Source organism: Hemitrygon akajei, chromosome 10 (genome assembly GCF_048418815.1).
Source record: "Hemitrygon akajei chromosome 10, sHemAka1.3, whole genome shotgun sequence".
Taxonomy (NCBI): domain Eukaryota; kingdom Metazoa; phylum Chordata; class Chondrichthyes; order Myliobatiformes; family Dasyatidae; genus Hemitrygon; species Hemitrygon akajei.
The window spans coordinates 126,446,075-126,461,936 of NC_133133.1; the positions used below are offsets into that span (position 1 = coordinate 126,446,075).

General features: G+C 44.1%; 1 protein-coding gene across 1 annotated transcript in view; it reads right to left on the minus strand.

The window, feature by feature from the left end:
- Positions 1-15,862, minus strand: part of LOC140734658 (protein-methionine sulfoxide oxidase mical3a-like) — a 285,450-nt gene that overhangs the window by 29,765 nt on the left and 239,823 nt on the right. Inside the window, exons 35-36 of the mRNA XM_073058913.1 lie at positions 8,794-8,901; positions 370-463 (exon numbers count right to left, since the gene is read on the minus strand). Coding sequence (XP_072915014.1) covers positions 370-463; positions 8,794-8,901 — 202 coding nt within the window. The remainder of the gene's footprint in view (positions 1-369; positions 464-8,793; positions 8,902-15,862) is intronic.

Here is a 15,862-nt window from a genome sequence, read left to right on the forward strand (position 1 = left end):
TTAATCCCAGAGTGATCTCGGAACATCGAAGTCAGAGTGCAGGAAGAAGTGCTGAGGAAAGCGGATTCATAAGAGGAACTCAGCAAGGAGAGGGGGGAAGGGGCTTCCAGTTTACCTTGCCCACAGTTCGTTATTGACAATGGAAGGAACAAGTGAGCCTAGGGAGCAAGGAGCTAACCCTGGCTGGGGAGAGATGAAGCAATAGGACTGGACATCCTGTATGTAGCTATTTAGTCGATGACTGGTGGGAAGAGGCCAACCTCAACATCCTGTCCTCAGATGCCAGCATTACTGGGCCTAAAGAGAAACTACTATGGATGGTGCTGTACTCCAGCCGTACGGAAGGTGATAAAAACAGGGTGGAGATACCTGCTTCTCCACGGAGAGCCTTCTCCACAGCCACTCCCCTCTCCTCCAGCTGCCTCTGCTTTTCCTCCACCTGCTCCAGCTGTCGTTGAATGATCTGTCAGAATAAAGGAGTTTATTTAGCTCTTTCACTGGAAATGCACTGATTCCTCATTCCCCATGGGAACAGAAAGCTGGGCGCAACAGCCAGTGGTGCCTGAAGGCAGAACCACAGCCAATCAGTTACCACCTCCACCACAACAGCACTGAGCCTTGGAATCCATCACCCAGCTGGTAATGTGCTGTAGAACCCATTGCCCCTCTGGCAGTGAGGCTTATAATCTATGAACCCCATCGGCAGTGCTACAGAATCCATTACCCCCTCTGACAGTGAAAAATGAAATGTGTAATGTCCTCTGCCAGTGAACATTAAAACCTATCATGCACTCTGGCAATGAAACACAGAAGTGGTTGTTGCCTGTAAAACCAAACAGAAGAGCTCATTATGCAGTTTGGCAGTGACCCTCGGACAGTGAACCCATGACCCTGTTACCTCCTCTGGCATTGAACAATAGAATCCGCCATCCTGTTTGAGCAGTGGTCACTCCCATATGACTTGGGGCCTCAGGACCTCTTGCCCACCTCCAGCAGTGAACACTGGGGTTCATTACCCATTCTGGCACTGAACCATCATCCCCTCTGGGAGTGAACTGTAGAGACACTCCCTGCCAGCGGCCATTAGAACCTCATTATCCAGCTGAACACTGGTCATTAGAACTGATTATCCCTCGGTGCAAAGTCCCATCGAACTGCCGGTCCGCGTGCTATATATCCACCATAGCTGTACGATGGCACAGTTAACTCGTGGAACACATTAGCTCTGCAGGAGCTAAAACAGTGCAATACGGAAATATCTGCTCCTCACAGGCAGTGCACCTCAACAATTATTATCTGGACATCGCAGTGTACTTCTCCCTGTGACCACGTGGGTTTCCTCCCACAGTCCAAAGGTGTATCGGTTAGTAGGTTAACTGGTCATGTGATTAGGCAAGGATTAAAGCGGAAGACTGCTGGGCAGCAGGGCTGGAAGGGCTGGTAGAGCCTATTCCACACTGTACGTCAACAAACAAAGAAATAAATAAACGTCCAAAGATTGAAGGAAGTGTGTTAACATGGATTGAAATCTGACTGTCACATAGAGAAATCAGGCTGGAAGGATGTAACCAGTGAAGATCCCTGAAGATCAGTTCTTGCCCCTTATTTGTTTACTTTGATTTGGGGGAAGGAATGAATGAAATATAAGGTTTCCTAGTTTGCAGATGATACAGACCAAAGTGGAAGCTCAATGATTTGGTGAGGACATTGTGATTCTGCAACATGATAAAAAAAGACTGAGTGATTGGGGAAAAGATCTGATAAGTGGAGAAACATGAGATCCTGCACTTCAGTAAGAGGAATTAAAAGGCAGATCATCTAAACAAAGGGAGAGTGCAAGGGAGAGAAGTTCAGGGAGATCAGAGTGCTAATGCATCAAGCACAGAATGTTAGCAGGAAAACTGGCCTATAAGAATAGGGAAGCACTGTTACAATTGGTTAGGCCACCTGAAATAACGTGTATTGTTCTGGACTGCTTAACAACAAAAAGGTTAGCAGTCCAAAGGAAATTTGCCAGTCTAGTTCCTAGGATGAGAGGGTTGTTATTTCAGGACGGGCTAGACAGCTTGAGTCTGTATTTCTTGAAGTTTAGAAGAATCAGCCGTGACTTTATTCAAACTTATAAGAGCCAAAGGGAAGTTTGATAAAATAAATGATTTCACCAGCAGGAGGCCCATGATTAAGGTGACATCATCACAATACAAAAGCTGGCTTTTTGAAATTGAGGTGCGTAAGAGACCATAAGACGGAGGAGCAGATTAGGTCATTTGGCCCATTGAGTGCTCTGCCATTCCATCATTGCTAATTTATTATCCCTCTCAACCTCATTTTCCTACTTTCTCCCCATAATCTTTGATGCCCTGATTAATCAAGAACCTTTCAACCTCTGCCTTATATACACCCAATGATTTGGCCTGCACAGCTGTCTATAGCATTGAATTCCACAGATTCACCACCCTCTGGCTAAGGAAATGTTTCTTCATCTCTGTTCTAAATGGGTGTCCTTCAATTCTGAGCCTATGACCTCTGATACTAGACTCCCTCACTATAGGAAACATGCTGTCCACATCCACTCTATTTAGTTTCAATATTCAATAGCTTTCAAGATTCTCCCTCATTCTTCTGAACTCCATTGAGTACAGGCTCAGGGCCAAACACTCCTCATATGTTAACCCTTTCATTCCTGGGAGAATTCTTGTGAACCTCATCTGGACCCTGCCCAATGCCAGGATATCTTTCCTTAAATAAGAGGATAGAAATTGCTCATAATACTCCATGTGGTCTCACCCGTGCTGTATAAAACTCAGCATTACATCCTTGCTTTTTGTATTCTAGTCCTTTTGAAATGAATGCTAACATTGCATTTGCCTTCCTTACCACCGACTCAACCTGCAAGTTGACCTTTTCAAGAATGCTGCTCGAGGTCTCCCAAGTCCCTTTGTACCTCTGATTTTTGAATCTTCTTCCCATTTAGAAAATAATCGAATCCTTCTGCCAAAGTGCATGACCATGCACTTCCTTCACTATATTCCATCTGCCACTTCCTAGCCCATTCCCTCCAAGTCCTTCTGTAGAAACTCTGCTTCCTCAACAGTACCTGCCCCTCCACCTATCTTCATATCGTCCGCAAACTTGGCCACAAAGCCTTCATCTAAATCATTGACATATAATGTGAAAAGAAGCAGTCTCAACAGTGATTCCAGTGGAACACCTCTAGTCACCGGCAGCTACACAGAATAGCTCCCTTTATTCCAATTCTTTGCCTCCTGCCAGTCAGCCAATCTTCTATCCATGCCAGTACCTTTCCTGTAACACCATGGTCTCTTATCTTGTTAAGCAGCCTCATGTGCAGCACCTTAGAACCATAGAACATTACAGCACAGAAACAGGCCTTCTGGCCCTTCTTGGCTGTGCCGAACCATTTTTCTGCCTAGTCCCGCTGACCTGCACCTGGGCCATATCCCTCCAAACCCCTCTCATCCATGTACCTGTCCAAGTTTTTCTTAAATGTCAAAAGTGAGCCCACATTCACCACTTCATCTGGCAGCTCATTCCACACTCCCACCACTCTCTGCGTGAAGAAGCCCCCCCAGTGTTCCCTTTAAACTTTTCCCCCTTCACCCTTAACCCATGACCTCTTTTTTTTCTCCCCTGGCCTCAGTGGAAAAAGCCTGCTTGCATTCACTCTATCTATACCCATCATAATTTTATACACCTCTATCAAATCACCCCTTATTTTTCTACGCTCCAGGGAATAAAGTCCTAACCTATTCAACCTTTCTCTGTAACTCAGTTTCTCAAGTCCCGGCAACATCCTTGTAAACCTTCTCTGCACCCTTTCAACTGTATTAATATCCTTCCTGTAATTAGGTGACCAAAACTGCACACAATACTCCAAATTCGGTCTCACCAATGTCTTATACAACCTCACCATTACATTCCAACTCTTATACTCAATACTTTGATTTATAAAGGCCAATGTACCAAAAGCTCTCTTTACAACCCTATCTACTTGTGACGCTACTTTTAGGGAATTATGTATCTGTACTCCCAGATCCCTCTGTTCTACTGCACTCCTCAGTGTCCTACCATTTACCTTGTATGGTCTATCTTGGTTTGACCTTCCGAAGTGCAATTCCTCACACTTGTCCACATTAAACTCCATCTGTCATTTTCAGCCCATTCCTCCAACTGGTCCAAATCCCTCTGCAACTTTGAAAACCTTCCTCACTGTCCATTACACCTCCAATCTTTGTATCATCAGCAAATTTACTGATCAAATTTGCCACATTATCATCCAGATCATTGATATAGATGACAAATAACAATGGACCCAACACTGATCCCTGAGGCACACCACTAGTCACAGGCCTCCACTCAGAGTAGCAATCCTCCTCTACCACTCTCTGGCTTCTTCCATTGAGCCATGAATCTTGAACCTTTGACCCTTGTCAAAGGCCTTCTGAAAAATCTAAATAAACAACATCCACTGACTCTCCTTTGTTTATCCTATCTGTTATTTCCTCAAAGTATTTCAACACATTTGTCAGGCAAGATTTCCCTTTTAGAAAACCATGCTGACTTTATTATGTGCCTCCAAGTACTCCGAAACCTCATCCTTAATAATAGATTCCGACATCTTCTCAACCACTGAAGTCAGACTAGAAGAAGAATAGTCCTTAACTCGGCAGTGGAGTTATCGGGGTACCGTCTTTTTGACGGTGTTTCCGTAGTAAGCTATTCTTGTTTTTATGAGGCCGAGTTGCTAGCTCGACGCTCAACCTGACTTGAAGTCAGACTAACTAGTCTATAATTTCCTTTCTTCTGCCTCCCTTCCCTTCTTAAAAAGTGGAGTGACATTTGCAATTTTCCAGTACTCAGGAACCATTCCACAACCTAGCAATTCTTACTAATGCCTCCACAAACTCTTCAGCTACCTCTTTCAGAACCCTAAGCTGTAGTCCATCTGATCCAGGTGACTTGTCTATATTCAGACCTTTCAGCTTCCCAAGCACCTCCTCCTTAGCAATAGCAACAACACTCACTTCTCTCCCCTGACACTCACATTCTGCTATTGTCTTCCACAGTGAAGAGTACTTATTAAATTTATCCCCATTACTACCTCTCCTGCGTCATTTTTAGTGGTCCACTCCTCTTTTATTCTTTATATATCTGAAAAAACTTTATATTACTGGCAAGCTTACCTTCATATTTCTTTTCTCTCCTTATGGCTTTTTAGTTGCTTTCTGTTAGTTTTAAAAAGTCTTACAATCCTCTACCTTCCACTAATTTTTGCTATATTATATTCCCTCTCTTTAGCTTTTATGTTATCTTTGACTTCCCTTGTCAGCCACGGTTGCCTTATCCTCCCTTTAGAATACTTCTTCATCTTTAGGATGTATCTTTCCTGCGCCTTCTGAATTTCCCCCAGAAACACCAGCCACTGCTGTTCTGCCATCATCCCTGATAGTGTCCCCTTCCAGTTAACTTTGGCCAACTCTTCTTTCATGCCTTTATAATTCCCTTTACTCCTTTGCAAGACTGATACATCCAATATCAGCTTCTCCTTCACAAATTGCAGGGTGAATTCTATCATATTATGATCACTGCCCTAAGCTCCTTAAATAATCTGGGTCATTATGTAACACCTATTCTAGAATTGCTGTTTCCCTAGTGGGCTCAATCACAATCTACTCTTAAAAAACCATTTCATAGGTATTTTTCAAATTCTTTCTCTTGGGATCTAGGTGATTTTCCCAATCTACCTACATATCGAAAGCCCCCACGATTATTGCAACATTGCTCTTTCTACATACCGTTTCTATCTGTCAAAGTAATTTGTAGCCCACATCCTGGACGCTGTTCAGAGGCATGTATATAAATCCTATCAGTGTCTTTTTACCCTTGCAGTTTTTTTAACTCTACCCACAATGATTCTACAACTTCTGATCCTGTCACATCTTTCTAAGGATTTGATTTAATTTTTTAGCAAGAGTCACCACATCCCGTCTGCTTACCTCCCTGCCCTTTTGATACAATGTGCAATGTGTTAAACTCACAATTACGATTTTCTTTCAGCTATGACTCAAGAGACGCCCACAACATCATACTTATCAATCTCTAATTGTGCTACAAGATCATCTACCTTATTCCACATACTACTTGCATTAAAATATAACAGCTTCAGTCCTGTATTCATCACCCTTTTTGATTTTGGCCCCCTATTACACTCTAATTCATCACACTAACTGCAATTTTGCCCCATCCTCACAGTCTAACTACAAACTGCATCTAATTGTATACCAACTGCTCCATTCTCAGCCTTATCACTCCGGTTCCAATCACCTGCCAAATTAGTTGAAATCCTCCCCAACTGCTCTAGCAAACCTACCTGCAAGGATATTGGCCCCCTTGGGTTCAGGTGCAACCCATCCTTTTTGTAGGTCATATCTTTCCCAGAAGAGACTGGAATGATCCAGAAATCCGAAACTTTGTCCCCTACACCGATTCCTCAGCCATGCATTCATCTGTTAAATCATCCTTTTCTTACCCTCATTGGCATGTGGTGCAGGCAGCAGATCGGAGATTAGTACCCTGGAGGTCCATCTTTTCAGCTTTCTGCCCAACTCCTTATATTCCCTTTTTAGGAACCCCTCCCTTTTCCTATCAATATCGTTGGTACCAACATGCACCTGACTTCTGGGTGTTTACCCTCCCCCTTTAGAACACCATGGGCTGTATGCAAAACATCCCTGACCCTGCCACCTGGGAGGCAACATACCATCCGGGTCTCTCTTTGACATCCACAGAATTACTGTATGCTCCTCTAATAATGGAATCCCCTATCACTACTGCACTCCTCTTCTCCTCCCTTCCGTTCTGAGCCACAGAAGCAAACTCAGTGCCAGAGACCCGGTCACTGCAGCTTCCCCGGTAGGTTGTTTCCCCCTACAATATCCAAAGCGGTATGCTTATCATTGAGGGGAACGGCCACAGGGGTACTCTGCACTGGCTACCTATTCTCTTTTCCTCTCTGATAATCGCCCAGGTACCTGCCTCCTGCAACTTAGGGGTGACTACCTCCCTGTGGTTCCTATCTATTGCTTCCTCATTTTCTTGTATGAGCCAAAGGTTATCCAGCTGCAGCTCCAGTTCCTTAACATGGTCTCTGTGGAGCTGCAGCTCAACGCACTTTGTGCAGATGTAGTTATCAGGAAGACTGGAGGTCTCCCAGTGTTCACACATCTCACACAATGAACATACCACTCCCTCCGGACCCATTCTCAGCACATTAGCTTTGTACTAACAGAAAAAAAAACTTAGTAGAAACCTACTTAGAACCTCAGTCTGAACTTGCCCAAGTCTGCTCTCATTTAAACTGGACCATTCTAACACTCACAAAATGCTGGAGGAACTCAGCAGGCCAGGCAGCATCTATGGAAAAGAGTACCGTCGACATTCTGGCCCAAAACGTCAACTGTACTCTTTTCCGTAGATGCTGCCTGGCTTGCTGAGTTCCTCCAGCAATTTGTGAGTGGTGCTCAGATGCCCAGATCTGCAGATTTTCTCGTTTGCCATTCTAATACTGCCCACTTGCACAACAGCCGCTCCGCTTACAACCTCCTTTCATTTTATTCGCCTCGCGCTGATTGCAGTTTGCTGGAAAAGAGCTGAAAGCACCCAAGTTCTTTTTAAACCTTGTGCTGCATCACCAATGAATGACTTCTCATGCTGATTGCAGACCTCCAAAAAAAAAACAGCAAATATGTGGGATTCTCCGCCTCCGACGGTGGTGGAGGCCAGATCACTAGATATGTTTAAAGTGGAGATAGATAAATGTTTTTGAAAGGTCCAGGAATTGAGGATTATGGGGATCTGGTACTGACGAGCTGGAGATAGGATAGGTTAGTTGTGATCATATGCAATGGTGGCCTACTCCTGCTCCCTTAGGGCTATGCAGCACAGAGCCCCTTCCCCTCTCAGGTTGCATATTTTATAATGTATTAGCTTATAAGAGCACCACGGTAGCACAGTGTTTAGTGCGAGGCTATTACAGCTTGGGACTCGGAGTTATGAGTTCAATCCTGGCACCCTCTGTAAGGAGTGTCTGTACGCCCTTCCCATGGAATGTGTTTCCTCCTACAGTCCAAAGACGTACCTGGTAGGTTAATTGATCGTTGTGAATTGTCCCTGATTAGGTTAGGGTTAAATAGGGGTTGTTGAGGTTGCTGGGCGGTGTGGCTCAAAGGGCCAGAAAGGCCTATTCCACACTGTATATCTAAATAAATAACAAATGAATAAATAGTACACAGATAGTAACCAATCACAGTTCACTGCCCATTTAACCAGTGAACAGTAGAAGCTGCTACCATCTCAAGGCATTGTACCATCTTAAATGCCACTTCAAGGCAATGTACCATTCATTCCTCTACCACCTTGGGACTGTGTATCAATTCTCCTGCAGGCCGGTGTGCCACTGAACTAGTTAGTGTTTGAGTTCTCACCGCGTCCCCCTCCTCAGAACCCCATATCCATGGAGAAGGTGGTACATGAAGTTTGTCCTTCAGGCACTTGAGGTGTTTTGTGTGGATGACAATGGATAACAGAGAAACAAGATAGAGGAGGGTGTTAGCTGGTCTGTAATGGAACCTTTCACAAGGCACACTAGCATAGCATGAAAGAATGGATTCTGCCTCTGTCTATTTATGTAAGGTTATTGGCTTTGCTTGATGCAAAAACATTTCTTCTACTTTGGTCATACTAATTGGAGGTGACCACCCATCAGTTACAAACCTGCGCTCTGTGTAGCCTCTTCAACTCTTCCTGCTTGGCCTGTCTCCGGGCTGCCTTTTGGACCCTCCGAGTCAGCTTGGAGTTGAGTTCCTCCTCGGTGTAGGGTTTCTGAAAGAAGAGAGCTGAGTCCTCACTTTTGCTTAACATGAGTATCCTTCCCAGTGAGTCAAGGAACTAATACCAGGAGCAATCAAGTGTGTTCAGCATTACTAATGGATACAGTTTCAGAGGATCACAGTGACAAAACCTGCCACTGGGATCTAGAGCCACTGTTAAATCATACCACTAGATCTGTTACAGGCTAGAATACAGAAAACACAGGTACACTGGATTCATTTGAAGACACACAGACAAAGCAAACTACTGGATCCATGGTGACACAGACAAAAAAGACCTGGATCTACTTGCAGAGCCCACAGACACAGAACATCACCGGGTGCACCGATCGAATCGACCTCACAATACCTGGAGAATACCAAATCAGGGTACAGGGAGCTCTAATTCAACACAGTGTTACCAGTCATGCTTGGGTTAATTCATCAGTTGTTTCTCTACACTCTGGTTAGGAAACGAGGCAGAAAGATCTCTGTCATATTTTAGTCATTACTTCCTTAATGTCTTGTGCCAACAGCAGTAACACACCAAAAGCTCTTTTAATCTCATACACCTTATCCACACAGAAGGAGAACTATCATGTGGATATTTAAATGCCAGTTCACCCTTCACCCCTGCCATGGATGATCAGGAGAGTGTATGGTGAGAGGGAGAAGTTGATAAGAGATGTCAGAGCTGATTTTGTTTTCTTTTGCCCATAGAGTGGGGAAGGATGCTTGGAACAGGCTGCCAAAGGTGGTGGTGGTGGAAGCAGATACAATGGTGGTATTTAAGAGGTACTTAGGCACATGAACATGCAGGGAATGGAGGGATTGGTATTGTGTACAGGCAGTTTAATTTGGTATGGTTGGAACAGACATTGTGGGCTGAAGGGCCTGTTCCTGAGCTATACAGTTCTATATATAAAGTTGGTACAATGGGAAAATTGTTGGCTTGTACCTACTTAGCCTATAAGTCCCCATTAACAATGGTACTATGTGGATGAATGGGAAGAAATTTGTTCTCTATAGTTTCCAGTACCCCATTAATTCCCAGGCCACTGTCAAATGACTTCATTTACCGAACATAAGCTCCAAGAATGAGCAAGAGCCAAGAGGAAGCACAGCAGATAGCAATTGTTAATAGTGGGAAACAGGCCGGTTCCAAAAACCTCAAGGAAAACAAAAAAGGAAATGGAGGCAAATGGAAAACAAAGATAATGACTGGCTGGCAGTATATTTAAAGGGAATGGAGAAATATTCCATAGGCTTGAGACAGGAAGTCATAAGGGGGAGGTGGCATGTGATCAAAAGTACGTTTAGTCATGGATGTAGAAGGTGTGGCTATGGTACTAAGAATTTACAGAGTTTACCACAGGAAAAATAGGTTCCTGAAGTTATGCAAAGACTGAATGGGCTACTAACAAATGGTAACAAGCAGATAATGGAAAGACTCATTGAAATTGTTGATTCTGAAATCTAGAGCAGCAAATAATCGGCAGGAGGAACTCAGCAGGTTGAGCAGCATCTGTTGGGGGAAGGGGTGAGTGTAACGTGAAGGGCTAGTGTGCTTCCTGATCAAAAGCCCCTCTGCTGTGCTGTTCATCAGCTCTTTCCCATTGGTTGCTTTATGTGTACAGTACCGGGTGCCTCACAGGTATAAGAATAGCACGTGCAAGACACTTGCTGGATTTGCCTTTGTTTCCAGGGGCTCCTCTTCACAGAGTGCTGAAGAACCAATAGGAAAGTATGCTGCAGATATAGGAGAGCCCACACTTAGCTAAGTTTCTGTTGAATGTTTATGTTGTAGTTGTGTAACTTGGGGAGACTTAATGAACTACCTGTCAATTTTGAAGTATTACTGAATGTTTAGTGTTGTATTTTTTTTAAACTTAGGGTTGCTGAGGGGAGTACTTGTCTGACCTTGATGTTTGGTCAAGTGTTTTACTGTCTATAAATAAATGGTTGATGTGCTTACTCGCAATCAGTGTTTCTGTCTCACTTACCAAACCCATGAACCTGCTTCCCCTTAACAGTGGGGTGAGGAATTGTCGATGCTTCAGGTCAAGATCATGCATCAGGACTGAAAGGGGGGATAAATCACCTGGTTCAGATGGAATGCAACCTAGGCTGCTTAGGGAAGTAATGGAGGAATGCAGAAACCATGGTACACCTAGGTAAGTATTTCAAGGCTTGTTATCCTGTTCTAGTATATGGGGTCTATGCTTCTAAGCAGGTAATTGAAGTCCGTGGCTTTCTGCCTTACTGAGCCGACTCCGCAAGCCTTTTGGTGTAACATAACAAACCCTAGCTGTAATTTCCCTAACATTCACAGATTCAGAGGTGCTGCCTGAGGAGTGGATGTTGCACTCCTTGTTCAAAGAAGGATCTAGGGATAAATACAGTAACTACAAATCAGTTAATGTTGTAGTGGGAAAAGTTCAAAGAACGATAATCAGAGTCGAATTTATCAAGTAATTTGGACGTGTGGATTGATAAGAGAAAGCCAGCAAAGGGAAATCACATCAAATTAACATAAGCATGGTTGGAAGTAACAGATAGTTGATGAGGGAAGTGTGGCTGATGTGGTATGGACCTCCAAGAGACATTTGTTAAGTGGCACTTAATAGGCTGGTGTTCAGGATGAAAGGACTGGATAGATAATTGACAAACAGAGTAATATAATAGTGAAAGGTTGTTTTTACAGACCGGAGGTAAATGTAGAATGAAGTTTTCCAGCAGTCTTTGTTAGAACTGCTGCATTTATTTATATATTGTATATCGGTGGCAGAGGGAACAATTTCAGATTTTCCAATCACACTAAACTTGGGAGAGAGAATGAACTGTGAAAGGTTACAGGAAGGACATTAATAAGGTTGAAAGAGTGTAGAGAAGGTTTACAAGGATGTTGCTGGGACTTGAGAAACTGAGTTACAGAGAAAGGTTGAAGAGGTTAGGACTTTATTCCCTGGAGCGTAGAAGAATGAGGGGAGATTTGATAGAGGTATATAAAATTATGATGGGTATAGTGAAGAGTGAATGCAAGCAGGCTTTTTCCCACTGAGGCTAGGGGAGAAAAAAAAAGAGGCCATGGGTTAAGGGGGAAAAGTTTAAAGGGAACATTGGGGGGTGGGGGGCTTCTTCACACAGAGAGTGGTGGGAGTGTGGAATGAGCTGCCAGATGAAGTGGTAAATGCAGGCTCACTTTTAACATTTAAGAAAAACCTGGACAGGTACATGGATGAGAGGTGTACGGAGGGATATTGTCCAGGTGCAGGTCAGTGGGACTAGGCAGAAAAATGGTTCGGCACAGCCAAGAAGGGCCAAAGGGCCTGTTTCTGTGCTGTAATGTTCTATGGTTCTGTAAAGGTTTGGAAAGAGACTCAGATAGGCTGCTGGTGGCATAGACAGACAAGTGGCAGATGAAATACTATACTAGGAAAAGTGAAGAGTTACATTTTGTTGAGAGTATGAGAAGAGGGAATGTAAACTTGAGGACATTTCTACAAACATCATTCACCACAACTGTAGCAGTTGAGAAGAAGAAAGAGGTGCACAGCAGGTATGGACAACAAGGAACTAATGAGATGCTTGAGGGGTATCAGAAATGCAGGAGAACACTTAACTGGGAAATCAAGAGGGTTAAAAGAAGGCAAGAGTTTGCTCCGGCAGACAAGCTGAAAGAGAGTTCCAAGGGCCTTCTACATATATATTATGAGCAAAAGGATAGCATGGGACAAAACCGGTCCACTTGAAGTTCAGCATGGTCATCGATGCATGGAGCCAAAAGAAATGCAGGGAGATCTTAAATGGATTTTTTTGCATCTGTATTTATTCTGGAGATGGACCCAGAGTGTATAGAATTGAGGCAAAGATGTTTGCTGTCTTGAGGCACATGAGGATGGATAAGTCACCAAGGCCTGACCACGTGTTCCCTCAGACCTTGTAGGAGGCTAGTTCAGAATTTGCAGGGGCCCTGGCAGAAGTATTTAAAACTTCTCTTGCCACTGGTGAGGTGCTGGGGGACTGGAAGATAGCTCATGTTGTTCTATTGTTCAAGAAAGGCTATATGAATTAATCAGGAAATTATAGGCCAGTGAGTCTGACATCAGTAGCGAGTAAGTTATTGATAAGTACTCTAAGGGTCCAGGTGTATAAATATTTGGATAGGCAGGGCCAGATTAGGGTAATGAACTTGGCTTTTTGCATGGTAGCTCAAGGGAGCTAGGGCTTTACTCTTTGGAGAGGAGGAGGATGACAGGAGACATGATAGAGGTGTACAGGATATTAAGAGGAATAGACAGAGTGGACAGCCAGCGCCTCTTCCCCAGGGCACCACTGCTCAGTACAAGAGGACATGGCTTTAAGGTAAAGGGAGGGAAGTTCAAGGGGGATATTAGAGGAAGGTTTTTCACTCAGTGGTTGGTGTGTGGAATGCACTGCCTGAGTCAGTGGTGGAGGCAGGCACACTAGTGAAGTTTAAGAGACTACTAGACAGGTATATGGAGGAATTTAAGGTTATATGTGAGGCAGGGTTTGAGGGTCAGCACAACATTGTGGGCCGAAGGGCCTGTAATGTGCTGTACTGTTCTATGTCTAACCAATCTTATAGTTTTTCAAGGAGGTTACCCGGAATTTAATGCAGACAAGTGTGAGATGTTCCACTTTGCAAGGACAAACCAGGATAAGGCATACACAGTGAATGGCAGGGCACCGAGGAGTGTGTAGAACAGAGTGATCTCGGAAAATAGAGCCATAATTCCTTGAAAGTAGCATCACAGGTAGATAGAACAGGAAAGAGAGCTTTTGGCACATTGGCTTTCAGAAATCAAAATATTAACTGTAGGAGTTGGAATGTTACATTGAAGTTGTATAAGATGTAGGTGAGGCCAAATTTGGAGTACTGTGTGGAGTTCTGAGCAAACTTAATTGTAATGTTCAAGAGACAGTTGGAAGTATTGGAGAGGAGAGAATTTGTTGGGAAAGGGCAGTGGACTGGGACTAACTGGTCTGCTCTTAACATTGAGTCAGTATGGACTTGTTGGCCTGAATGGTACCCCTCTGTGCTGTACCCATTCTGTAATTCAGCACACAGGTGGGGGAAACCAGTAGGAAACATCTGTGAGAAGATGAGGGAATGCTGGCATGAGCAAGGCAAAGACTAAAGAAACTAGCAACAACTTGTTCCAGAGGCAAATGAGGCAAGGGAGTAAAGATGATGAGCGTGAAGAACTAGCACGGTTCGCTGATGACTTTCCAGCTCAGATCAGCTGAGACAATGTTCTCAGCCAGATTACCCAGTTAAGGCCACCAGTGAACTTTATTGAATTCATGTATTAGTAACAAAGCAGTCCTTAATTCATGCTGATTGCATTGCATAGAAACTGAGCTATATTACTGTAAATGAAATGAAAAGATAATTAAATATTGATGATAAACAGTAAGTGAATACCTCTGTGGTCCAGGAATGGGATTAAAAAACAGATCTGTATTTCAGAGTCAGCTTCATGAGTGAGGAAGTGGGAAATAAATGGAGGTGCAGCTGCTGATCCAATGACAGAACTGTAATGCAATACCTACAGAAAGGGATTAACTCACAGGCAATGAATTGTTGCTTTGCAAGCACCTTGATGGATTGGGAGATGGAGGTATGGGCAGGAGAATGGTGGAAAACTTGAACTTCACAACCGAGGGGCCTGGGAAGGATGAAAAATTAAACTGTTGATACCTCCAGCCCTTGAAGTGTACATCTCCTTTCTGAAATAACTCTCCCACCTCCACACTGACCAGATTGACTTATTCTACCCCAAAACAAATGAATCCACTTTTCTCCAGTTAACACTACTGCTACCCACCCATCTGCGACCCCAGCACATTCATTCAAGCTCTCCTCTCCCCACTACAGGAGGAACCCATTTGGTTCTCAGAATGACTGCAATACAGCCATTCGATGTCAGCAGACAGCACTCTACCTTGAACGTGTATGATCTCCTGAATGCCAGAGCATGGGGAACATAGAGAGTCTCAAGGAGGGAGAAAAATAAAACAACTTAGAAAGGAGCAGATTGAGAACAGAGCACAGTAACAATGATAAACCATTTTCACAATGTAGTGTAATTGCACAAGAAATAACAAACCATACTACGGCTTCAAACTCATGCCTATCAATCAATCCCACTGTGCCTTCACACTCACCAACCAATTTTACCGCACCTTCACGCTCACTAAACAATCCCACTGTGCCTTCACTCTCACCAACCAATCTCACCACACTTTCACTCATCAACCAATCCCACTGCAACTTCACACTCACCAACCAATCCCACTGCGCCTTCACGCTCACCAACCAATCCCACTGCGCCTTCATGCTCACCAACCAATCCCACCGCGTCTTCACGCTCACCAACCAATCCCACCGTGCCTTCACGCTCACCAACCAATCCCACCGTGCCTTCATGCTCACCAGCCAATCTCACCCTGCCTTTACTCTCACCAGTCAATCCCACCCTGCCTTTACTTTCACCAGCCAATCTCACCCTGCCTTTACTCTCACCAGCCAATCCCACCGTGTCTTCATGCCTACCATGTGTACCACATCTCATGCTCAACAACCAAACCCACCACAACCTCACGATCAATTGCACTGCATCCTCACATTCACCAACTGAACGCACTGTGTCTCATACTCACCAACTAATCCCAATCACAGTGTCCTCAAGCTCCCAAACTGCATTGTGTCCTCACACTCACCAACCATTCCCAATGTGTCCTCATGCTCACTAACCAATGCCAACCATCACTCTCACCAAACATCACATTGTATCCTTGTGGCCATCAACCAACACCCAGTTCTCAAGCTTGGACCCTAACACATACACCAAATCCCTTCCTTTATCCTCTTAATCCCATGTACACTTGGCTCCTTTTATATACTAGAATGTGTCTGCTTGCAGTCCCCACCATTACAATTGGACCTC